The following is a 27,551-nucleotide window of genomic DNA, read 5'->3' on the forward strand; positions in this document are numbered from 1 at the left end:
ACTCAACTATAGATCATGCTTCTACCCCTGCCAGTCCCTTCTAGCCTGAGTAGAGGAGACAGTAGTTACCCTTAATTTGACAACATCAAAACCCAACCCATTCTGAGCAGCACACAGGGTTGCTGGTCAAAATGAGGAACCATTAGAAGGCCTAAAAAAAGAATAATAAGATAAAAAGAATACTTGGATTAATCTCAGCCACTGGCAGTCGAGCATTCCAGACTGTCTTTTTAAGCCGGCTATACCAGTTTTGACTGACAACTGTCGTATGTAGATCAGTCTTAGTCCTGCTTCAGTAGGAATTGCCAGGTCAGATCCCCATCCAGATGGCAACACAGGAAACCCAATACCTGATTTGACAGCGAGGTAATGCTTCAGTGTTGAGGCATAGTGAGCACAAGACTTCGTCTTTGCATACCCATCGCACTTAGGGTGTCTTAGGCTGTCTAATGTAACAAAAGTTTTGTTTCAAATTTGAGAGAGACCCCCTTACAACCAGGGGAATGGGGTACTACAATAGTAGAGAAAATTTCTTCCCTTGGTGAATTATTCCTAAAGACAGGAGGGGAGACCCCAAGATTGGATATCTGAACCCACCCAATCAAGAAGTCACTGCATAACTAAACTGACTAATACACTTCAGCAGCTGTAGTAAAACTCATTGTTTATTGTATATAAAAAAATATTTGTACAAATACAATCAATTAAAAATACATGTCAAAAACATTACTTTAAAATCTCACAGGATGAGACATCCCCTCTGTGATACACATAAATTCAAAATACAATATAATCACTTGGCATATGACATTTAATAAAATTAAGAGATAAAAGAAAGAAAACGGAGAGACAGACAAAAGACAGTCAGCTTGTCAATAAATTTTGCACGTTTCTGGAGTTTCACATGAACACAATCCTGAGGAACAATAATTGTTTATCTACAGGCTAGGTCTTTACTCCCTTAATCTTGCAGTAGGGCGTCGACGCGTTTCGATGGTTTTATTGTTCTATTACCATCTTTATCAAGACTATACTGATATGTCTCTCCTAATTTTTGGCACTGGTTGGTTGCCCGCAATTTTATGTTCTCCTGTGGATAAACATAATGCCATCAGTGTTTTATATACAGTACATTCTATATTTAACAGTACAATTTATTACAATCTCTATTTCTAGTGCACACATATTCATTAGCGTGTTGAAGTCCTTAATCACATCCTACGACCCTATTTTCAGATATAAGTGGCCTGAATCATACTAACATCATATTCATTAATGTATCCTCTATTTTTCAATCATATTATCATTTATACATATTTCAGTACATCTTCTCTACGAGATACATTTCTGAGTCCTCCTCTAACCCACCAATTATTTTAAATGTTCCGTCCGTCTTTTTTGGGATATTGTCTACCCACATGAGTTACCCGATGCCAATCTTGATAGTTACACTCTGGGAGACTATTTCCTATTTATTTTTGGAACTATATTCCTATCTCACCACGTTTCAGGCTTATACACATATCGGAACTAATCATATTGAGATCTCTTTGTTACCTTTTACATGTTACTGTGTTGCACAGGTTTTCTGATTAGATGGCCGGTTTTTCTTCCTGACCTATGTATGTTATAAACAGATAGACATAGTTTTATTATCCCTGTACCTCGGGGGGCACAGAGGAAAGAAACTTTCTTATCCTGCTATTTGTTTATTTACCATTGAATCTTCTGTCTTATTCTGATTCTGATGAGGTAGGAACGTTGTATCTCTCGCACTTTCTTTATGTTAAAAACGAACCTGTAATTTATATAATTTTGAGAAAAAGAAAACAAGGGAAGGTTTTAATCCTTGATTCTCCCTCCCCAGACTTCATTCCCGTTAATGGTAGCATGATATTTTTGTTGTTTACCTTCAGTTTTAATCTAGGTAGTGTTCTGTCCCCTTTTTCAATTTTCTGTTAAGAGACAGTCAGGATATTCTTATTTTCCTTTAGCGTTGTAGCCAGTATCTGCAAACAACCATGTACAACCTATTTACTAACTTGGCCTTATCTGTGTATTCTTTATTTTACAACCACAAACAAACATCAATAATATTGTTTAAATACAAGCCGGCAAAGGAGGTGGTGAGCTAAGAAATGGCGGCGATTAAAAACGAGGCTTGAAACACAAGCATAACATGCAATCAACCCCGGACATCGCGTAGTCCAAAAAGATAATGATCGCGATCCAAAGCGAGGCTTGGAACTCGCTTGGAACGCAAACAATGTTGACGCGCGGAATTCCATTGTGGGAGGTGAGGATAATAATCAAACTCACCGGTTATTTGTCACAAGGAGCCAATAGAAGAACTGAGCTCCACGTTTAAAAAGGGTTGAACAATGGAGATTGGTCTCTTGTTCCGTGGCAAAATACGTTTTGTTCCCGACCAGCCGAGAAGCTGAGGCAGACGAGGGGCGTGGGAGACGAGGGTCCTACTCTAGACCGGTAAGACTTCTTAAACCCTTAGGAGTGAAAACCCCTCGTATCATGAGAATTTAAATAGGGGGAACAATCGATACAGTGAGGTAATTCGATGCCTTATCCCCAACAGATACACACAGAGGAGGTAAACCGGTACCCGCCCCTGATGTAAATAGAAACTCCAATACCGCTACAAATAGGGGTAAGATGTTTGTTTGTGGTTGTAAAATAAAGAATACACAGATAAGGCCAAGTTAGTAAATAGGTTGTACATGGTTGTTTGCAGATACTGGCTACAACGCTAAAAGAAAATAAGAATATCCTGACTGTCTCTTAACAGAAAATTGAACAAGGGGACAGAACACTACCTAGATTAAAACTGAAGGTAAACAACAAAAATATCATGCTACCATTAACGCGAATGAAGTCTGGGGAGGGAGAATCAAGGATTAAAACCTTCCCTTGTTTTCTTTTTCTCAAAATTATATAAATTACAGGTTCGTTTTTAACATAAAGAAAGTGCGAGAGATACAACATTCCTACCTCATCAGAATCAGAATAAGACAGAAGATTCAATGGTAAATAAACAAATAGCAGGATAAGAAATTTTCTTTCCTCTGTGCCCCCCGAGGTACAGGGATAATAAAACTATGTCTATCTGTTTATAACATACATAGGTCAGGAAGAAAAACCGGCCATCTAATCAGAAAATCTGTGCAACACAGTAACATGTAAAAGGTAACAAAGAGATCTCAATATGATTAGTTCCGATATGTGTATAAGCCTGAAACGTGGTGAGATAGGAATATAGTTCCAAAAATAAATAGGAAATAGTCTCCCAGAGTGTAACTATCAAGATTGGCATCGGGTAACTCATGTGGGTAGACAATATCCCAAAAAAGACGGACGGAACATTTAAAATAATTGGTGGGTTAGAGGAGGACTCAGAAATGTATCTCGTAGAGAAGATGTACTGAAATATGTATAAATGATAATATGATTGAAAAATAGAGGATACATTAATGAATATGATGTTAGTATGATTCAGGCCACTTATATCTGAAAATAGGGTCGTAGGATGTGATTAAGGACTTCAACACGCTAATGAATATGTGTGCACTAGAAATAGAGATTGTAATAAACTGTACTGTTAAATATATAATGTACTGTATATAAAACACTGATGGCATTATGTTTATCCACAGGAGAACATAAAATTGCGGGCAACCAACCAGTGCCAAAAATTAGGAGAGACATATCAGTATAGTCTTGATAAAGATGGTAATAGAACAATAAAACCATCGAAACACGTCGACGCCCTACTGCACGATTAAGGGAGTAAAGACCTAGCCTGTAGATAAACAATTATTGTTCCTCAGGATTGTGTTCATGTGAAACTCCAGAAACGTGCAAAATTTATTGACAAGCTGACTGTCTTTTGTCTGTCTCTCCGTTTTCTTTCTTTTATCTCTTAATTTTATTAAATGTCATATGCCAAGTGATTATATTGTATTTTGAATTTATGTGTATCACAGAGGGGATGTCTCATCCTGTGAGATTTTAAAGTAATGTTTTTGACATGTATTTTTAATTGATTGTATTTGTACAAATATTTTTTTATATACAATAAACAATGAGTTTTACTACAGCTGCTGAAGTGTATTAGTCAGTTTAGTAATGCAGTGAATTCTTGATTGGGTGGGTTCAGATATCCAATCTTGGGGTCTCCCCTCCTGTCTTAAGGAATAATTCACCAAGGGAAGAAATTTTCTCTACTAATGTAACAAAAACCAAGGTGATAGAAGGAATCCTTGATATAATCTCAATGACTGACAATCTCTTGGTGCCGCATTCAGACCATAATTTATTATCCACTATGTCACTCTAAATAGAGATTTTCCATGTGCCATATCTGTCACAAATAAATTGCCAAGGTTGGCCGCAGAACTTCCCACCGTTTTCTTGCTCTGTGATCTACTTTAAAACTTTGGCAAGTGTGCACAGACCCTTCTCACTGACGATATGCTCTATGTGCAGCAGACGTCTGTAAAGGTTTTAGTGGTTCACTGTTTTAGAGTGAGCTGGAGAGAGATTGTGATAGTGAGAGAGATTATTGTGCATTGGTGGATAAAGCAGAGGACTCTTTAGGCACTCAATGTGTTGCCAACAAGAAAAGGGAAACTGGATGACATGGCCAATGCAATTAAAGGTAGAGCACATCTCCCTTTGACCTCTACATATCTCTGTAATTATACCAAAGCAGATTCTCCGTTAAGGTGGAGCGAGAGAAGCTTCGTCCCACTAATCAAATTGCCCCCAGATATGAAAAATATAATGGTAATAAAGCTCATTTATTACCATTTTGTTTTTCAAAACCCAGTCCCGAGCTGAGCCAGACGGGGTGCTGGGCTTTCTGCTGCTGCCAGTCAGGTAGCAGCATAAAGCAGTGATGGGCAGGAAACTTTAGGTTTAAAGTGCGCATGTCTCTTTGGCTGGCCGTCTTGCGACAGGCAAGCATTTTAGACCTCTCTAACCCATCTGTCTTAGGCAGCTGAGTTAGAGAAAGCATAGGCCTCCATAGCGTCAAAAGAGGCTGCTCCCTCCAATTCTGGCACTGCTTTCATGCTGCAGGAGAGCAGCGCCAGGATTGGTTATTGCAGTTTCCTGGATCCTGCGTTGGAGCCTGCCTCCCTGGAGAAGACCGGATCGAAGAGGACGTCACGCCAGGGAGGTAAGTGTAGTTATTTTTTTACTTATTTTTTTAAAAACTTTTTATCCCACCCGCATCACTACCCTTCGTACATGCCAGCTGCCACTGAATTATACTAAAATAATCCTGCCATGGGACTCAAAACATTCATGTAAACTTAGTGCCTGCAGCCTTAGAAACGTTGATACATTGCTGAACTCCGGGCCTTCTGGTCTGGTAAAGGGAGCACAGTTAATAAGCCCTGCACCCACTAGCTGGAGACTAATGTGCCTGGGGGCCAGCAATTGTGGTTAGAGATGGAGATTTTGGAGAGGAACACCTGGATTCAATGTAGAATCATGCCCTTGAGCAGGTTTTAGCAGAGAGCAGAACTGATAGCAGATGAAGTCAAGGGATCCAAAAAAAATGCAGGGGACATTGTTGCACTTTGCTGTAATTCCAAAGAGAGTCAGAAGCTGGTGTTGGATAATGCAATACACAAGACTATGAAGTATTGAGTGATGCCACTGAGGACCGGTAAGGGGTGCTAGGCAGGTAATTGCCCACAAGAGAGGGCATCTGTAGTCATGATTGGTATCTGCAACAGAGCAGCCATTAAAAGAGAAGAAGCCCAAATATTGCATTCATTGCTCTGTGCTGCAGACTGTAAACCTGAGGAAAGCTGCTGCCCGTCCTATTGGAGAGTGGACAGTAACTAGAAAAAACATGCAAGCTCAATACAGAAAGTGCGTGGAGCACAATTTGTGAGCACAAGAGTCCAACAGAACAAAAAATAAACTGAATGAGACTAGTGGGGACCTGTTTACAGCACATAATGTGAAAGCTAAACTTACAAAATGGGTACCCTTTGACACGGGGTGACCTACTACAGATCACAATTCAACATCCCTTAATCAGAGTGACATAGCCATTCCTTGCTTGGAGAACACATTTGATAAGGTCATATCCTGTAACTCGACAAAGAGAAAATACCATGAAATAAGGGGTATCAAGGCAGATAAGCAAAGCAGCAAACGCAAGTCACACAATCGGTGACTAAGATTGACCAAAAACACTATCCTAGAAGAACATCGTTGCAATAAATGAGCTCGTAGAGGATTTTTGTCAGGCAGTTTCAGATTGGAGTAATTGGTCTGTCAGCTGGACTGGATGGTGAGCAACCCACATAGATTTTGTCAAAGTGAGACCTGAAGATGCTCGATCTCAACTCGCATTTAGGTGTAATAATATCTAGTCAAGTGGAAACTGCTTAAAAAAGTGCAGGCGATAGGCCATGGTTTTCAGAGTCACAGACCTCCAGGATAGAAAGAGCATTTTTGCAGCTGGCCAATAAAAGTTAGCCTGGAAATGTGAAGGATAACGTATGCCAATGCTTCCTGCTTAATCATGTGGAATGCTAAAGTGGAAAAGCTGGGTGTAGTCAATAAGACTGTTGCTCGGTCAGTGAAAACATTTTGGCTGCTACTGAAAAAGCTTTGTGTAACACCTCACAATCATGAAAATGCCTATTCTGAGACCCCGTTAGGGCAGAAGAATTATTGTATCCAGTGTCCAAGCCAAACTCAGTGCCCGATACCACAGATCACTGATGGGTAAAGAGATGGATTCCCCAGCATGTTTGATGGGTCGTGGAATGATAATAGATTCAGAATGTGGAAAGTTGGTTAATATGAACATTTTACTGAACATGGTGATAGGAAATTGAAATATTGACGAAATAAATCCAAAACTGGTAGGTGCATTTGTAGTGATTATGTAATAAAATGGCCGCATCCCCCCCAATGTTTACACAGAAGACTAACAGTGAGGCCATGTATCGTGTTGCATGTGTACTATCTTCACTTGAGCACATATTTTATGGTTTTCTGATGCTAAAAATGCATCTACTATATTAATTTGTTGTTCTATTCAAAATCAAGGTAAAAGATAAGTTGTGGCGAGAAAGTTCGACACAAAGGAAACATGTACAAAGTACATTACAGTTTAGGCTAGAAGTACTAAGCTGTTGTTGAAAATATGGGATCATTACTAATGGGATCATATGTATCATTATTACTACACACAATATTGTTACAGAGAAATAAAAAAATATATAAATAATATAAGTTTGACTCCTTAAACAAAACTGTTATGACAAACTCCTTTACAGCGAAAATGTTTTTGATCCAACCTCCCATGAATTTAACCTAATCCTACACCAATACCTCTCTACAAATGGATTCCCTCCCAGACTGTAAATCTAACTTGAAATTTTATACCAGCCATGTCCCTTGCATCATTTTAGCTCCATTATTTTAATGTGGTTTTAATCAACTAATCTTGAAATAAACAGTTTTAATTGTTTATTTTTTGTTGTATGAATCTGCAAATACCTTTATTACGTCCATTTTTGCTGCCCTGGATTTTGTGTAAAGGTTTTATTTTTTTCAGGGTTATTTGTAATAACTTAATTGTGCATAAACACATCGCTCTTAGCAGTGATAGGCCCTTTTCCTGAACAATTGAGGTGGAATAATTTCCACTAATTAAGCGCAATTAAAACAATTTATTCTCAATCAGATCGGATTGAACATTGACACAAGGATTGACAAATGAGATGGAGTAAAATAGACAATAGCAATTTACTTTAGCCGCCACGTGACCCTAAGAATTTGTTGAATGGAGAAGGGTACCTTCTTATTATCAAGCAGGTGTAGAAATTAGATTCTTATTAGTCTCACCGGTGCAGGGACACCCTTCTTGTCTACGGGTTCAATAATTGAGGATCGACACTGGAGTGGGAAAACACAAATTTATTATATCTCCTGAGATGGCTCCGTCATACAGACACTTACAAGTGCCTGAGAGGGAACAAACTAGAACGGCTTGGGGTCTGCCTTTTATACAATCTATTCATAAAGGGTGTGGTGATGGACAGAGTATCTGAATTAAGCAGAACACTCCTACCCAGTCAAAAGATCAGGGCTTGATCCATCACCGTTTTTTAGCTCACTGCACCATCCCAGCTCAGAACCTGGCTACATGCAAATTAGTCTGACCCTGGCCCAGTGCATCATGGGAACAGGGCAGACCAAACTACCAAGCCAATTCTTTACTGGAAAGGAAACAAGCTTCTGGGGACCGGTTTCTGGCATTACAGCCGTCTTCGGCCCGGCTTGCTTGAATCCTGATGGTGCAGTGAGCAAGGGACTCACATCTGAGCATACCCTTCCACACTTGTGGTGGCCAAAACGATTCATAAAGGGGGTGGTGATGGACAGAGTATCTGAATTAAGCAGAACACTCCTACCCAGTCAGACATGAGTCCCTTGCTCATTGCACCATCAGGATTCAAGCAAGCCGGGCCGAAGACGGCTGTAATGCCAGAAACCGGTCCCCGGAAGCTTGTTTCCTTTCCAGTGAAGAATTGGCTTGGTAGTTTGGTCTGCCCTGTTCCCATGATGCACTGGGCCAGGGACAGACTAATTTGCATACAGCCAGGTTCTGAAACTGGGATGGTGCAATGAGCTAAAAACGGTGTTGGACCTAGCCCTGATCTCTTGACTGGGTGAGAGTACTCTGCTTAATTCAGAGACTCTGTCCATCACCACCCCTTGTTGTAAATTATTTTGTCCACCCTAAGCGTGGAAGGGTATACTCAGATGTGAGTCCCTTGCTCATTGCACCATCAGGATTCAAGCAAGCCGGGCCGAAGACGGCTGTAATGCCAGAAACCGGTCCCCGGAAGCTTGTTTCCTTTCCAGTGAAGAATTGGCTTGGTAGTTTGGTCTGCCCTGTTCCCATGATGCACTGGGCCAGGGACAGACTAATTTGCATATAGCCAGGTTCTGAACTGGGATGGTGCAGTGAGCTAAAAAACGGTGATGGATCAAGCCCTGATCTGTTGACTGGGTAGGAGTGTTCTGATTAACTCAGATACTCTGTCCATCACCACCCCCTTTTTGTAATTATTTTGGCCACCATGAGTGTGGAAGGGTATGCTCAGACATGAGTCCCTTGCTCATTGCACCATCAGGATTCAAGCAAGCCGGGCCGAAGACGGCTGTAATGCCAGAAACCGGTCCCCGGAAGCTTGTTTCCTTTCCAGTGAAGAATTGGCTTGGTAGTTTGGTCTGCCCTGTTCCCATGATGCACTGGGCCAGGGACAGACTAATTTGCATATAGCCAGGTTCTGAACTGGGATGGTGCAGTGAGCTAAAAAACGGTGATGGATCAAGCCCTGATCTGTTGACTGGGTAGGAGTGTTCTGATTAACTGAGATACTATGTCCATCACCACACCCTTTTTGTAATTATTTTATACAATCTAGGCATCATTGGAGTTTTATCACAAAACCCCTTAGTCATGGTTACATCACACTTTGCATAACCCTCTTATGTCATTTTTACATAAAGCTTACACAACATCCCTTACACAATGCCTACATGCTGTACTGTACAATCCTGATAAACCCCTACCCACGTCGCTTTCAAGATAAGCAAGGGAGGTTACAGGTGTTGGTGGGCTAACAGTTTAAACATCTGTGCACATAGGCCTTTTGGAAATATAAATATAAATTGGCGACGGTTGACGAATTTTCAAATCTGGTGGAGTGCTCTGGTCCGCTCCTATCCTGAAAGTCTTGGGGTGATTCGTGAAGCGGGGGGCGAGAAATAAGGATGGTCCCAAAACATGTATTCCTCATGCAATTTTCCATAGGTACCGTTCATCGCGGCTACAGCCCGAACGGCGAATGGAATTACACCAAATTTGGCAAAGTTGTAGTCCTTGGTTCAGACTCGTGCCTTTTGCATATATGGTGTAAATCTGTTCAGTAGATCCTGAGAAAATTACAATTAAAAGTACATATATATCTATGGCCTTGGTGGATGCGCGGATTATAAGCGCACCGTCCCGATCACGCGCTTAATGCTAATTGGCTGTCAAGTGGTTGTTAACATTCGAAACCAGGAATTGTTTTCAGCCATTTTGTGCCTCGGTAGAAGCGAGGATCTAGAAAATAGTGGGACAAGTGTTCAAAAGGTATAAAGGAGGCTGGTAAGAAATATTTTGACCCTCTAGACCTGCTTAGGGGGTCCCAAAAAATATATATTTTTTTTAAACGGAGAAATGTGCGGTGTGTGCATGGATCCACCGTTAAAAAAATAAAAACGAAGCGCGGGCTCCTGTGCTTGTTTAAAAATTAGCTACGTGGGAAGGAGAAATCCCGCGGTCTAAAATATTGCATTTGAATCAGGGGCTGAGAAAAAAAGCCGGGTCCCAAAACGTATTTTCCCCATGCAATTTTCCATAGCGACTGTTCATCAAGGCTACAGCCCGAACGGCTGAACGGAATTACAGCAAATTCGACAAAGTGGTAGTCCTTGGTTCAGACTAGTGCCTTTTGCTTAAATGGTTTAAATCCGTTCAGTAGTTCTTGAGAAAATTACAATTAAAAGTACATATATATCTATGACCTCGGTGGATCCGCGCATCTTGCGCACACTGTAAGCGCACCGTCCCGATCACACGCTAAATGCTAATTGGCTGTCAAGTGGTTAACATTCGAAACCAGGAATTGTTGGCAGCCATTTTGTGCCTCGGTAGAAGCGAGGATCTAGAAAATAGTGGGACAAGAGTTCAAAAGGTATAAAGGGGGCAGGTAAGAAATATTTTGATCATCTAGACCTGCTTATGGGGTCCCACAAGGACCTCTAGGGTCTCAAATTTATTTTTATTTTTTTGGAAAAAACGGAGAAATGTGCGTTGGGTGCATGAATCCGCCGTAATAAAAATAAAAACGAAGCAGGGGCTCCTGTACTTGTTTAAGCATTAGCTACCTGGGAGTGCCAAATCCTCGGGTTGTAAAATATTACATTTGATGGTGGTCTAGAGGGGCCCTGTAGCCCGGGTACCGCCATTCCTCGGTGCTACAAAATAACTGGGTGAGGGAGGGTCTGTCTAAGCCTCGGGGATTACCACCTTCCGGGGTTTTTTATATTTTGGGAGGGGGGCTGCGTGGTCTGCATTCTGGAGCAGTCGAAAGCCTTAGGGAGCACCACCCCCCAGGAGCGGCTCCTGCTGTGTCTCGGGGTGTCTACCACCTGGACACTGCTGTTTGCTATGGCAGGGCGGGAGCCGAGGTTCCCGTTGTGTCATAGCAAAGCTGAGGGCATATTAACAAGTGCCATTTCGCTGCTATTTTTTTAAAAAAAGCCAAAAATGCGGTGAAAATTATATCGCCCTATTTACTAGGTGAAGCTAAGATGCATTAATGTATGTTAGCAGCCGGTTTGCTAAGGGGTCGCCTCTTATCTCCAATGAGTTACAATGTAGGTGTTCTCAGTGGGAAGGTAGGTGTTTCTATGAGAATATAAAAAGGAAGAGGGAGGTATGACAACAACCTTGTATTTACAAGGCGGCCCTGGATTTGAGGACCGATAGGAAAACTGTCGCTAATTGCGGTTTATGTCAGATCCTAACATTTGTTCTGAAGTAGACTTAAACATGTTTAATATGCGAGGTGGATTGATATGTTAAGTGCACAGTCTTATATTAACACGGTTTTCACTTGCGAACATGACTTTTTGCTGTATTTCTTGCGATATTGGGGGGAAAATTTCAAGGACAGCGTTAAAAATATCGTCGCTTTAACGTTAGTAAAGTGTCGTTAAATTTGTTGTGGTTTCCTGGAAGCGTAAGCGGAGTGGGCTGGACTGACATATGCCAGTGCTGCACGATGCTGTGGACCATGATTCCGGAGCTATATGCGTGGTTCCGTCTTGAGCTATATGAGAAATCAACTGATTCGGGTGTCTGTGTTGTAGTGCTGACGTCACCTTGGTCTTACACGCAAATGTCTCAATATATCTGTAAAGTACCACAGCATGGCCAACATGGAAGGTACAAGGTATCGCTGACCCTATATTCATCCATAGTTGCACACATAAAAGATGGTGGACATGACGTATTTCTTCGAATATGAATGTTTCTTGTACATTCAGTGGAGTGTTGTAGCTGTAGTAGTACAGGGTTAGGAAAGTTTTAGGATGCAGTTTTTGGCACATGAAGGGCAGCTAATATATATGTACGTATATGGTCATTCAGGTACACTGTCGAACTTGGTGCTGGAAATCAGTCTTCTGAGTCGGGTCCACATCCTGTTACTGTAGAGTAATGACGTAATCTACGTGTGCCTAAAAATGTACTGTAAATACGGTGTTCATGTAAATTGTTGATATAGTTTTGGGTCGACTACACCCTATATAAATATGCACACACTCCCTTTTTTCTCCGCAAAAACTATTTTCTATTCAAATCTTTTTTAAAGTGTTGCCCCAAATTCTTATTGATATAGGAGGGCATCATTTACTTTCAGATAAAGTAGAATAGAAGTGCTACTACAAACACACCCTCACTACTTCATCTTTCTTTTTTGTTTTTTGTACATTTCTTTTCAATTATTCTTTATGAAAACATTGTGACTGTTAAAAAGGATTATTTTATTATTTGTTAATTGACATTAATATTTTTTTCATGTTTACTGCTTGCAATGATAAACCTCCAGTTCTTCATGAGTGAAAATACATCACACTACTACACAATATACATACTGATAAACCCATTTCACCCTAGAAGAAAAAGAGAATTACATATTTAAAACCTTCTTTTTTCTGCGTCTTCGTAGTATTTTCAATTTGCTACGATAATACATAAACTATTCTTACGTCATTTCGTTTCTAAAGCACAATTATACTTTTACACAGTACATTTAGAAAGCATAATAATATACTTGCATTAGAAAAATATATAAAGCATAAACTTGTACTATTAATTTACCTCTCTTTAAAATTCTTTCCTCCTTCCGTCGATAACCATCCAACTCCTCTGGAGGGGACATAATGTTTTATATATTACAATATATACATTAACTTTATGTTCCCTCTGAGGAAATGGACGATAAACTGAAGATGAATCAGACTATCGTAAACTTTATCTTGCTCGTAGTTTGGTCACCTGTAATTAAATCACAGAAACGTAAGTAATCATCCTACGGGTGTGGTTTATATACATTTTGGTTATTAAAGTCACTATGGAACCAATTTAGTGCTCCTCCCATTTTTTTGTCACGTTTTTCAGTTGACACGTGCTCACATTTCCACTGTTTAACTTGGGCATGTGTTTTTGTAAAAGTGAAACTTGTTAAACAGTTTTAGTTTAGTTTTATATCCTCATACTATTTCGCTCTTTCCTTTTCTTTTAATTCTTTCTCTCTTTTATTATACGAGTATTAAAATAAATACCTTTGCATTTATTTTTTAAAACAAATATATGTATTGGTTACTGTGTACAGTTTCTGTCTACAATTTTAATACACTTCCCCATCCAAAACCCCTATTATCCTTATTTTCTTAAAAGGTGCTATTCGTTTTTTTAAATTTGAGTATTAAAATAAATACTTTATTGTTGATGTGCGAGTTCCTTGCCTTATACACAGTTGATTTCCACATCTCTGAACATCTGGAGGTACCTGGTGGGCTAGTTGGCCCACTGGGACCCACAGGATTGAGGAGGAATTAATTCTCTTAAAATGCGCCACAGGGCGTGTTTGCAGACATGTCACCTTAGGCCACGTCCCCTTCCTTCACCACTGTGCCCTGTTGCGGGTTTTACGTTGGGGAATTAATTCTCTTTCAATACTGAGGGTCCCTGAGGGCCAAATAGCCCAACAGGTATCTCCAGTATGCGCCAGGGAGCTGCGTTGCAGACAGGTGTTTAGAGGCCACGTCCCTTTTTATACCTCTCTGCAACGCAGCTCTGTGGCGCTTATTGGAGGTACCTAGTGGGCTAGTTTGACCCTAGGAACCCTCTAAAATCAGCCGAACTACGAATTCCGATTTACTCACCTGTTATCAGGAGATACCTCAGTGCTGCATCTTTGAGCCCAGGACTGATCCTGAAAAGTAATTCTAACCGTACTTACCAGTAACTTGAATTTCCTTCCACAGGCTAACATTGATTGGTTTCACTTGGAAATTCTTCTGAGTGTGGAGTTTTCGAACTTTAAAATATTCACCTAAAATCATTTGAACAACAAATTCTGATTTGATAGTGTTCTATTGATCTTTGTTAGCATGTATTAGTAAATGTATAGGTACTTGATTAGATGTGTGTGTAGATCTACGAATCACTGAGTGGATTTTTTAGATACTTGTATTGCTGTGTCAATGGAATCAAATATGGAACTCTTTATTTTACAGTGAGTGATGAAAGGTTATACTAGTGTATGATGAGGTGTATCTGATTGTCACGTGGATGATGTCATCAGTGATGTCATTTGAGATGTCATCAGTGATGCCACTGACCATGTCATGAATGATGTAATATGTGACATCATCAGCAGTGGATTTCGGGTGCTCGAGTTATAGTTAGCAGAACTAACTATAACGGAGGAATTTCAATGGTTTTGTTTGAGTGAAATGTCCAGTTAACTAGAACACCCCATAAACCTATATTTTTTTCAGTGAATTTCTAAGGTTTTTTTAAATGCTAATTCCTAACTATAACACCCCTAAAACCTATGTTTTTTCAGTGAATATATATATATATATATCTCAGCCTGCCCTCTAAAGCCATTGATCTGTGTCTCATATGTGTTTTTCTTCCACCCAGCATACAGCATGGGGCAAAAAGTCAGCCTACTTCAGCCATTCGCTAATTTCACTGTGTGTGAGGGCATTCTGTTCATTCACAATGAACACATCCACACACAAGGTAGTTCCCTAAAGCACCAAGGACTTCTATGGCAATGTGTGCTTTTTGGAACCCCAAAAAGTATTTTTGCTTTTAGTCAATTTTTTTTAAGTGACTATGACAAAGACAACCATTAACTAAGCGAAAAGGGCTGGCAGCCAAACCCAGACTTGTTGGTTCTGCCAATGCTTGTTTCAGGTGACCTTAAGCCCTGCAGCAATGGTCCATACTGGAATGGAAGATGTGGAGATTTGTGGTGGTGCCAGGTGCTTCACGCATAGGTTTGCTTCACAGCTGGGTTGACATTTATCTAGTGATGCATTCAATGTAGCACTCGATCTGTTTGCTGGCATGATGCTAGTCTTAAGGTATGAATAAAAAAACTGATGTTTACCACTTTTAAATATGGTGGCATAGAAGTAAAAAATTTTAATAATGATTTTTGCACATATTCATACTAAATGTGTATTACCAATTCAAACTGTGCCCAGGGAGAGAAAAAAGACAAGCCATGTATTGACATGAATGTCTGGACTAGAATCCGAATTCTCTGATAAAAGACAATAAGGGGAAGGATCATGTAGGACTATATTGATCCGATTTAAAATGACCCTCATTACCCAAAATGCTGTCTCATTTTGAAGTTGTGTCGTAGCATAAAAGAAAGCCCGCAGTTAACCCAATCTCTGTATAAAATCACTGAAGTTACATGAAAAAACAGCTGAACTTGAACAACCAGATAATGTAGCCATGTCACAATGATTGACATGTTTAGAGTGATTGAATGCATATGACTAACATACATTGTATTGATGTCTGTGGTGAAGTTAGGTTGCATGTTGTCTATAGGATGGAATTTTCTCCTGAAGACAACCATTTGGTCAGATTAGGAAGGGCCGTGACCTGGTTAATAATCCATGTTTTCTACATAGAGAGCTATCAGACCACAGTGGTTGGTACTTCAGTGAGTCCATGTGATAGGTGTGATTGGACCATCACTGCTTTGTATTCTAGATATGATTAAGTGGAAGAGGAAAATGGTGAATTTTATTCTCTGTATGAGTACAGAGTTTTGGTTTTCTTGATGGAAAGTCTCCTCACAGCGAGCACTGAGACAGAACGTACAACACCTTTTTTTCGGTCTTATTTTTTCAGGCAGCATAAACCCTAACCAAAAGCTGGACGTTGAGAATGTGGCATACTCTCCTGTGAGTTTTTAATAGTTTTGGGTTTACTATGGAGTGGTCGGGCAAGGCTTTGCTTTAGATGTACTCCCTTTGAGCATGGAGATCTTCACATTGTTGCACACCTAATGAGGTTGTTTACCGATCTGGTAGTCAGTCACCTTACTTTCTTGTATGCCTTCATTACCCTAATTCATGGTCCTACACAGTCCATAAACTTTTACAGCATAATATCCTCACAAGATAGGTACCTGCTTCTTGGAATAACTCTCGGGAGCATTCTTTCAGTTATGTGAGTTCCTTTACAGGTCTTGTCACAACACATTATTTTTGGTGCCATTACCTCTGCGGGTGCCCTGTGTCTGAGTAGCACACTTCACTGTAGGAGCACATCCTACGCAGTACCACACAGTTCAGGAGGTCCATTATTATCATCAAGGACTGGATCATGTCACTGTTTCTTGGCTACAAATTCCTCCGCATATCCTAGAGGAGCATCTGGGCAAGAAGAACACTGCCTGACTATAAGGTGCGGTGCGATGAGTAAACAAAGGTGAAGCAGATCCAAGACAAACAAATTATCTTCTAGAAAAATAGCAGTGTTGGAGCAAGTAAAGGCAGCGAAAACCCTCATATTAATAGGTTATCAGGTAAGTACAAAGAATCATTAAAAAGATTAACTAAAATTAATGCTGTATTTGATCATGCGCCTGCAGCTGTAGTATTATTAAAATGTATAATATTGGGGGGCGTGGCGAAGATGGCGGCGGAGTAGGACGTGCTTTGAGTCCCCTCTGTCGCCGGGCCTTCTATAGCCTTGTAAAGCACCCAGACCGGGGTCGTTTACGGCTCTCCGGACACACCTGCATCTCCTGGAGGTCGTGTCCGACCGTCGGCCCCGCATTGGCTGCGGAGGTGCCCCGGGAACGGCGCCGGGACTGGAGCGGGCGCACCGCGAGGTCGAGCGGCAGCGCTGTGTGGCTCCTGGGGGTTACGGCCTGATCAGAAGGAGCTGCGGACCGCGGCTGCCCTGGAGATGCAGATTGGGGTCACCCGGAAAGACAAGTGATCTCCCGGCCACATCTGCGGATCCTGGCCGCAGTGCGGCGGCGGGGCCCAGGCTAGAGGGGGACTGCGCCTTCCGGCCTGCTGCCTACGCAATCCCGAAATTTGCGGCCTGGTCGCGGCGGCAGAACGGAGCGTGCCGTGGGGCAAGCAGGAGGTGATTTCAACTGCCCGGAGTAGCGGAGACTTGCCCCGGATATCTCGACGGCTCCTGGCGGGAGCGAGGGGGGCATGGTTCAGAGTGGTGGGGTCTGCGCCTCCCGGCCACACGAGCTACGCGAGTCCGAGGACTGCGGCCTGGTTGCCGCGAAGGAAAGGAGCGTGTGCTGCGGCCCACCCTACTACTGAGCTCCCTGCACACACGGAGAGTTTGGGGGCGGTGAATGGGCACGGTACTCCGCTGAGCGCAATGTGGTGAGACGGCCCGGAGCCGCGAGTGCTCCCCGAAAAACCCCTGATCCACGCAGCGGACTGCTGACGGGCTGGTCGGCCCTCTTGGAGTGAACCTCATTCCCCCCCCCCCCCCCCCCGCTGTGGAAGGAGAGACGGCTAGGTGCATTGGGGACACTGCGCTTCGGACGTGGCGGCCACTACTGGGCTACAGTTCGCTGTGGGAGATGAATACTCAGGCTTCGGAACTGGGTCCTGCGGCCTTTGGCGGTACGGGACCGAGTTGGTGGCGCCGCATGGCGTAGAGGACCTCTGGACATTGTGCTTTTCCCTGCGCCGAAGTACAGCCGGCGCGGGGGCGACGGTGCCGCTGAGGCCTGGGATTGGCGTCTGTAGGGCCAGGACCGTCTTCTCCGGGATCCGGCTCGGCCGATCGCAAAGGGAGTGGGGTGGTGACGCCATATGCCGCCTGGGCCCACCGACTCCATCGAAGGATCATTGGGATAGACTGTGAGCGCTAGGGCTGTGACCTGGACTGGGACAGGGTGCAGTTACTTCGACGGAGCTGCGTACAGTTGAAAGGTGATTTCCCGCTTTGAAATCCCGACGGAATAGGGGTGCAGCGATGTCTTCCTCACTGCGCAAAGGGAAGCCCGGCAAGGATAGCCAGCCCAAAGGACTCCAACACCCGGCATCCCCTGGTCCTAGCGCATCGCCCGGGCAGAAAGATGATGAGGCCCCTGCAACCAAGGCCTTTATGGCGGAATTTTTCGCCTCTATTAAGGAGGACATTTCTGAGCTCCGCTCTCAACTGGCGTCGGATCTCCGCGAGGTGCGAAGGGACGTGGACGGCATCGGAGAGCGAGTGGCTACCCTGGAGGATCACGATTTGAGCATGGCGAACGATGTCCACCAACTGCAGCAGGATGTGATTCGGCTCACGGAGCAGAACTTAGACCTCCAGGCCCACGCGGAGGATCTGGAGAACCGTTCCCGCCGGAATAACATCCGCATACGTGCGGTGCCGTAGGACGGTGAAGCAGGTGACCTACGAGGCTATGTGCAGGCACTTTTCTTGCAGATACTCGGCGAGGAGGACATGCATGATATCAAGATGGACAGAGTCCACAGGGTAGGTCTGCCTAGACGGGGAGGAGGGCCACCCCCTGACATTTTAGTCTGCGTGCATGACTTCCAGTTAAAGGAGCGTATCCTGCGGAAAGCGCGGGACATTCCGTCCCTGCAGTTCCGAGAGCACCGTCCTCAACTTTATCAGGACTTAGCGGCTTCGACACTCCAAAAGAGGCACGAGTTCCGCACAGTGACCACCTTTCTGCGAGAACACAACATTTCCTATTCGTGGGGTCACCCCTTTCGCATCGTCTTTAGGTGGCAAAATAAGCTGGCGCAAATCCGTTCTCTCCAAGTGGCGAAAGAACTTCTGGGCCTTGATGACTCGACTCCTTCACCTGAGGCTGGCAGTTCACCATCGCGGAGGCGACGACGGTCATCCTCGTGGCACAGAGTGGGTCCGGAGACGGATCGCAGGAGGCCTGACCGCACAACTAGCCTGCAGGAGAGGGGAGAGGCGTTAGCATCTGTGGCCTCGGCGATGTTGGCGTCTTCCCAGCAGAGCTCCGGAGCCGCCTAATCCTTGGGCCGCTGGCCGAATGGTGCCGGAGGGGCATGTGAACTCGGGTACCGTGGGTATATTTGTACTTTTTGAGAAGACACCCCGGACGTGGCCCTGGGGGACCCATCAGTGGTGTCCCAACCCCTGCCAGAGGAGGACTCTACGGACTACTACCCTCTGGGACTGTTGAGTATATTGCTATTGTTTGTTTGCTTGTTGGGGGGGTGGGTGTTGGAAGGCTTTGGGGTGGACTGGGTGGGGGGGTAGTTGGGGACCGGGTTGGGGTGGGCAGGGTGGTGGTGGCGACCGATGGATGCTTGCTATGAGTCTTGGTCCCCCTAGAGGAGCGTCCCATGGGCCTTTGGATACCGGGTTATTAAGCGGACGCAACCCTGGTTTTGTGCCATGACTGGAAATTCCTTTTTACTGCTGTGGGACCGCGGCTTTGGGGTCCTTGGGGCCTGGTGCAGGAGGGGGGTGTGTGGGGGGGAGGGGTTGGTTGGGGACATGCAGAAAAGGACTGGGGCACGCCTGGATGTCTTTGGCGGGAAGGGGGCAAGGGCATGTTAACAAAACGAGTGCAAAGTGACGGGGCCCAATGTTTCCTCATGCCTCTTAGTATCGCCACATGGAATGTGAAAGGTCTCAACTCCCCGCAGAAACGCCAAAAACTTTGGAAATACTTGTCTGACCATCACTTAGATGTGGTGGGTCTCCAGGAGACCCACCTGGCGCGAAGAGATGAGCTCCGGCTCCGACACAAACACTTCCCCCTCATCTACAGGTCTTCTGCCTCCACCAAACAAAGGGGGATGGCTCTTCTCTTTCGGGCGTCCCTCCACTTCCAACCTATGGGGGTATGTTGTGATAAGGAAGGTCGCTGGTTGATGGTTAAGGGTTTTCTATATGGCCGATTATGCACATTTGTGGTGGTGTATGTTACCAATGCTCGGCAGAATAGCTTTCTCCAGGACTTGTTGGATAAAGTGGGGATTTTTGTGGAGGGGCATTTGTTCTTACTGGGTGATTTCAACATGGTCTGGGACAAGGACCTAGACAGCTCCCGAGCCCAGAGGCTCCGCCGAAACGCAACGCCTGGTGGGTGATTTGGGGTTGATTGATGGCTGGCGCTCCCTGCACCCCCAGGCCCGAGATTATACTTTCTTTTCCCACGTCCACCAGTCCTACTCTCGCCTAGACCATATCTTTTTGAGCCAGGCCCTCAGGGGAGATGTCCATGACTCCAGCGTTTTTCCGCTCTCCGTGTCAGATCATAGCCTGCTGGTCCTCGGGCTGCATTGGTCGGTGAGGGGGGACGGCTTGCGGAAATGGTACTTCCCAGCTGCGCTTATCCGGGACGATACATCCTGTAAGGAGCTACGGAAAGCTATCAGGGAGTTCCTGGCTCTTAACCCGGCATCGGACACATCAGTGTTCAACACGTGGGACCGCTTGCAAGGCTAGGGTGACCCTCCGGCCCCTAACGGCTGTGCGGGGAAAACTAAAGGCCCACTACACCAATCGAGCTGAGTTCCCCCTCCTGAGGCTGCGGCGTGTATCATATTCACAGGGGAACAAGGTAGGAAGGCACTTGGCCCGTCAGCTCCGGGACAAGAGGGAGAAGGAACACATCGGAGGGATCCAGGACCCGGTGGGGTCCTTGCAGCATCGGGACGAGGACAAGGCAGACATCTTTGGCCGATTCTATGCTGCACTTTACGAGGGCGACTCTTTGGATCAGGAAGCCCAGGACAGGTTCCTGGCCGACCTCCCCATACCGCAGGTCTCTAGAGAGTGGAATGAGCTTTTGGCTGCCCCCATTTCCAGACCGGAGGTGTTGGAGGCTATTAAGGCCCTGAAGCTCCACAAGGCGCCGGGCCTGAATGGCTATACTGCCCTTTTTTATAAATCGTTTGCGACGGAATTCTGTGACTATCTGGTCTCCCTTTTCAATGAAATGGCTGTCACTGGGCTGACTTCTAGGACTATGGCCGAAGCCATGATAACCGTGCTCCCCAAGCCGGGGAAGGATCTCTCCAAATGGTCGTCGTATCGCCCGATAGCTCTCCTCAATGTCGATGCTAAATTGTACTCCTCTATCATTGCCCGCAGGCTCCAAGACTTGATGCTGGCCATCATTCACTCGGACCAATCCGGGTTCATTAAGGGACGGCAGACTCATGACAACTTGAGGCGGGTGATACACCTGATAGAGAAGGCCACCAGGTTCCGCATCCCGGCGATACTGGTGGGGCTTGACGCGGAGAAAGCTTTTGACCGTGTTGATTGGGGGTTCCTGTTCTGGACGCCTTCGGCTTTTCGCACCAGTTCATAACAATGATCCGTGCAAATTACAGCAGCCCCAGCTCTAGGGTGGTGATTAACGGGCATCGTTCTGCCTGTTTCCCTCACTCATGGGGAACGAGGCAGGGATGTCCCCTCTCCTCTTTGCCTTGGGTATCGAGCCTCTGGCTCTTGCGGTGCGGGTGAGGGAACAGATCAAGGGCCTTCCCTTTACGGGTGAGCAGCACAAAATTTCCCTCTTTGCGGATGATGTGCTGTTATCAGTGGGGGATCCAGCTCATTCATTGCCGCATATTCAAATGGTGCTATCCGAACTTGAAGCAGTGGCTGGGTTCAAGGTCAACTTTGACAAATCATACATACTGAACCTGACTCTCCCTCCAGCGGAAGTGGAGCGGGTACGCTTGCTCACGGCCTTGCCATGGGCGTCTGCCTCTCTGTTATACCTGGGAGTTCGACTGACCCCTACCGTAAGATCATTGTTCTCAGCTAACTTCCCCCCAATGCTAGCGGCGGTAAGAGCGGACCTAGATCGGTGGAAGCCGAAGTATATCTCATGGCTTGGCAGGATCCATGCTCTCAAGATGGTCCTCCTCCCTAAATTCCTATATCTTTTCCAGGCCCTACCCATCCCAATAGAGGTGGAATTTTTCCGGCGCCTTAAAACCTTGATGCTGAGATTTGTTTGGCAGGGTGGACGGGCACGATTCTCCTTCACGACGCTGCGACGACCGCGGAAGGAGGGAGGAGTCGGGTTCCCTGACATGCACCTGTACTATAAAGCCGCGCAGCTACGAGTACTGGTGGAATGGTCCCAGCAGCTCTCAGAGAAACACTGGCTACATATGGATAGGAATGTGGCTGGGAGATCGATCTGGGACTTGGCCTGGAAACCTAAGGTGGACAGTCCCAAGAATACCTACATCAGCACACCTACTAGCACAGTCTTGAAGGTGTGGGATACGGTCACCGGTGATGAACGCTGGAACACGTTTCCGTCCCCCTTTACCCCCATACACTTCAACCCGGCCTTCCCGCCGGCGATGCAGGAGGGACCCTTCAGACTATGGAGAGAGGGAGGCTGTAGAGCTCTCACGCATTTGTTCCACGGAGCGGCACCTCTCACATTTCATAACTGCATGCGAGACTATGGGATCCCGGCCGCTGAACGCTTCCGCCACAACCAGCTCCTCCACTGGGCAACCTCAGCGGGAATAGGAGATGCCGCTACGAGACCACTTTCACCATTCGAGGCCTTTATTCTCCGCACCTCCACTATGAAGGGGACGATTTCCTTCTTATACGGGCTGCTACTGGCCACTGCGGTCTCTCCCCGTCCTCGCCACATGGAACACTGGGAGGTCCTTCTGGGCCGAGACGTTTCCGACGAAGAATGGAAAGGTCTCTGGCGAGATATCGCGGCGCATAACCATTCGGTGGATCTTAGAGAGGCTCACCTAAAGACCATGCTAGATTGGTACCTCTACCCGTCCAAGCTCCATCGAATATTTCCAGCCTCTTCAGACATGTGTTGGAGGGGCTGTGGTCTATTGGGGGGACTTCCGCCACATTTGGTGGGACTGCCCGATCATCCGCCCGTTCTGGGCTGAAATTCTGTCCCACATCAAGGATATCCTGGGTTATCCGTTCCCGGAATCGATGGCTCATGTCCTGTTGGGGCTCCGTGACCCGATGTTAGAACATCAAACTAAAGCGGATAAACATATCCTATGGCTCTGCCTTGGAGCCGCCAAGCTCACGCTGGCTGCAGCCTGGAAGAAACCGAATGCCCCAGCTATATCACTATGGCACGCGAGACTGTGGCGACTACTGAGCATGGAGAGAATGGCGGACATCTTCCTGGGCAACTTTAAAAATTTCCTGTTCCGATGGGGTCCCCTGGTCGGCTTCTTATCACAGGCCTGCCCTCTGCGGTCTGCCCATCCGCGTTTCCCGCTCTTCACCTTTTCCAGGTTTAATCAGATTGTATGACTGTGGGGTTTGGAGTGAATGAGTGTGTTGTCGCCACCACCACCGGGGGTGGCGGGGGGGGAGTGGGGGGGGGGGGGGGACTCAGTTGGGTATGTTGGTTTGTTAACTGTTGCGGCACCGCATAGCCTGTGGAGGTTGTTAGATTTTTGAGCCTTATGCAGCACTATTTCCCCATGTGGGCTTCGCCACCCCTCATTGCACGCCTATTGCCGGTCGGTTGACCGAGAAAGGGTTTGAGCTTGTTTTTCCTTCTACTCTTCGGCATGCGTTGACTCTGAAAACTGAACTTTATTGACATACTATGCTGCCTCCCTTTGCATCCCTTTTTGAGCTTCCTACAGCACCCCCTGTGTGGGGTATATTGCAGGACTGTCGCTTGTATAATTCCTTGCTTTCCTCTCTTCTTTTTTTCTGCAAAATACTAAATAAATTTTTTTATACAAAAAATTGTATAATATTGTTTTCACTTTCAACAAACATATGCAAGGTTTCTTCTTGAATTGTGGCAGGAAGTTACTCCTATTACTGGGCTTCATTAGGCCAAGCCCGGAGCACTTAAAGAGAGCCTAATGTTTTGTCTAAGTGGACACTGCTGGAGGAGACCACTTGTATGATCCTACGCCTCTCTCTCTTTATACGGGCTATGGATCAGGGAAATGCAGAAAGCCACCTAAGAGGATACATCACTAATTTATTATTAAATTAGGTCATTTTATCTTTATCTACATCTTTTCACCCAGTCTTGTGACTACCTCAATGTGTGATGAAATTCTGATATGGGAACACTTTGTTACTTGTATTCCCTTTATATTGCAGCATTACCAAAGTGGTGTATATAATGAGATGGAAGTATTCACTGTTCTTTTTGCTGTGCAATTGTTATTTTCAAAAATAGAAATCCAATTAAGAAAACAAGTCTGACTCGTTTTATGATTAAATACTAATTAATATAATTGTTTCACATTGCAGACGCATCTTTACGGGAATTTTCAACCTTTTTAAGAAACCTGGAAGAACAGAGGGAAATCATGGTAGGTTGCGCATTATTTGATGAGCCTGTTTGCATTAGGACTGACCAATAGAAGATTCTGTTACATTTGTTTTGTAATATTATTAAATGTTCCTACGTAGTGGCTAGTCAGCTATTCGTTGGATTTACGTGTATCTGTTTTTGTAATATTATTTTTATTGAAGAGCAAATCAATATTGCATTTATTACAGAAAAATCATGTCTTTTTTGGGTGTCACTCAGTTTTGCCCCACGGTTAATAATCTCTCTCTTGTGTCTGCATCCTTTCTTTAAGTCTTCTTTTACCTACTCCCATTATTGTGTCATTTCTTAACATCCTTTCATCTAGCTAGAAATATTTGCAACGTTTATTTAGACTGGTCATCTACTGAATCCATCCCAAATACCAATTGCCCTTTATAGTAACAGAGCCCAACAGTTGGGGTAGGGTTGGCTAGATAAGTGGGTCTGCATCTTGGTAGCACATGAATCTATTATGCCTGTGTCACTGTGATATACAGTATTCCTCCCCCAAATAAAAATAATTACCAGTGGCCAAAATAATTACCAGTGGCCAAAATAATTACCAGTAGGACAAAACCGGCCTGTGCTTGTTTGTGTGCTTATCTGGAGGAGAACTGACCTGGCACATCAAGATGGACTGTGACGTTGGAGCAGGCCCAAGAGTTGTTTTGTATGTGGCCAGTCTCTGCGGATAGTGGCGAAAAACAATAGACTGGCATATGATGCTGAATAATTAATCACCAGTGGCTGAGATTAACTACTGCATTATTTCATCACTTTTTTGCTTTATTCTTTTATAAAAAAAAATCACCTTTGTTAGCCTTTCCAGGGTTGCTTCTACAAAAGGCTATGACATGCAATTAAATGCCGTTTGTGTATCAAAGGCAATTGCGTGAATGACAGGGTCTTAGTGTGAATTATGATGTGATAAGATAAACTAGTATTGTTATTTAATAGTTCTTTTCCATAAACCCTTTCTCAGTTGTGGTTTTTCACGAGGGAAGAATTTTCAATGGTCTAATTTTTGTGTACAATGGCTATTCTATTCTAAATTCTAAATTTTATAATGAAATTTGATGCTAATTTGCTGGTTCTAGGGGTTCCTTACCATATATGTTTTCTAATATAATTGAGACCTCTAGTATTGTACCAGTCAAGGCATTGGTAGAAGCAAAGTAGTCAAATAGTGTTTTGATATATGGAATTACTGATCTTTTCAGGTCTTATAGAATATATTAATTAACCATTCTAATCCTGGGCCTTGTGTCTTGTAGTGCTTCTGTGTCCGTTGGTATTTCATTTTCTGTGACTGGTGCCTTGTTTCCTTTTAGACTTGAGATGTAATGAGGAGATTTAGCTTAAGTATCAGTAGTTCTGCCCCTTTCATTATCTCTTAGGTTATTGATGAACAAGCTTAATGTGTAGCCTCTGAGTAATTTGCCAAAACTCAGCCTCAGAAGAGTTCGGCCATGTGAGACTCCACGCTTTGCCCAGCTTCCTGGCTAACAGCTTCATTTTATTGCTAGTTTAGTCTCTGCGGTTCCCCAAATATGGCTTCACCAAGTACAGCTTAGCTAACAGACGATTGTGGGAGGTTGCTATTAATTGTAATATATTTGAAATGTCTATGTATATTAATGTTGTTTTTAGCTGCTAGGCCATCTACAGCATTATGAATGCTTGCTTCATAGTATCCCAAAAGTTGTTGAGTTTGACACCAGGGGGAATATCGTCCCTTCAAAAGCATCAAATGCATATTTGATCGTATGTTATTGTAGTCCTTTTGCATGTCCATGTTTAAAGACTGTGGTTATCATCTGGACACAGTCTGTTGTTTAATATAGTTCTCTTTTACACAAGCGTCTGCAATGAGGATGTCTTAAATATTTGGATCTTTAACTTGGTTTACCTGGATAGCATTTACATGGACATAGTCTAAGTAGGAATGTGTCTGCTGAGTCTGTTTAGTGGTGTCCATGAACAGCAAAACAGATGGAATGGACAAGAAGAGGCCAGAAAAACTCACTTTATTTATTGATTTATTTATTTATAAAGTTTTATATAGCGACGGTGCTCTGCAGGCTTGCACAGTCTACATTATATTTTTACTGGACTCTCCATATTCTACATGTGGAACATTTTCTAGGTGACTCAATTTTTGTTGACCATCCTACAACTTGAATGATTGTTAATTGTGCCCAACATTCCTCTTGAAAGGAAAGAACACCTTAATCAGGGGGTTGCTCAAGAAATGTTTGCAAAAATATTACTACATGCTTTTCTTTCACAACCATGATGCCTGTGATAAGTGGGAACAGAATGCAAACTGTTTACTTTCTGGTCTTCTCCGTTAACCTTATCACTCACCAGTTTGGTGATACTTGCTTACATTTTCCACAGAATCAGGGTTCTGCTACAAGACAAGGGTGAGCGGCTTCACCCTGGTACACTCCCTATACTGACCTGTATAATAAGTGAGATTGTTACACCTAAGCAACTGGCCCTTCGCTATCCTATACTTTTGTTTCCTGTATGCTTTGAAAGAGGTTTTGGCCAGCTGTCAGTACAGGAATAAATGACTCCATTGTTATTTTAGATGTTTGAAAGAATGGCTTTCATCTTACATGTTTCCCTTCTGGCAGTGGCAGGCTTGTGAATGCTGTGTTTAGCCGAAATAGGCATTCAAGTCAGTTCATATGAGCTGCCCTCAAGGCCTCTTCATTGCAACACTTTTTTCACTACTAAGCCGCCCTTGCAATATTTTCCAAGCCTTCCAGTTCCTGGTTGCCACTGATATTCCTCAGTGCGTTATCTGCCTGGAAAACCATCTACCTGGTAAACCATCTGCTTGGAAACCATTGTTGGGCTACATTTGGGCCAGTAGCCATCTGTGAAATTACATTTCTCACTGCGAGAATGCCCTTTTGTTGAAGTACCGAAAAGGGACTGCAGATGGAGGCGGCAGGACACACTTTTGTGCAATTTTTTTTTTAAATTCAGTTAAGAAATGTAGGATCATGCACACCCCACTGCATGCAACGTCAT

General features: G+C 44.2%; 1 protein-coding gene across 2 annotated transcripts in view; it reads left to right on the forward strand.

Moving 5' to 3' along the window:
- ARHGAP10 (Rho GTPase activating protein 10) overlaps nucleotides 1–27,551 on the forward strand; it is a 998,059-nt gene that overhangs the window by 327,686 nt on the left and 642,822 nt on the right. For both annotated transcript variants that reach the window (XM_078676901.1, XM_078676902.1), the window contains exon 3: nucleotides 24,443–24,504. In XM_078676901.1, coding sequence (XP_078533027.1) covers nucleotides 24,443–24,504 — 62 coding nt within the window. The remainder of the gene's footprint in view (nucleotides 1–24,442; nucleotides 24,505–27,551) is intronic.

This window comes from Lissotriton helveticus, chromosome 2_1 (genome assembly GCF_964261635.1).
Source record: "Lissotriton helveticus chromosome 2_1, aLisHel1.1, whole genome shotgun sequence".
Taxonomy (NCBI): Eukaryota; Metazoa; Chordata; class Amphibia; order Caudata; family Salamandridae; genus Lissotriton; species Lissotriton helveticus.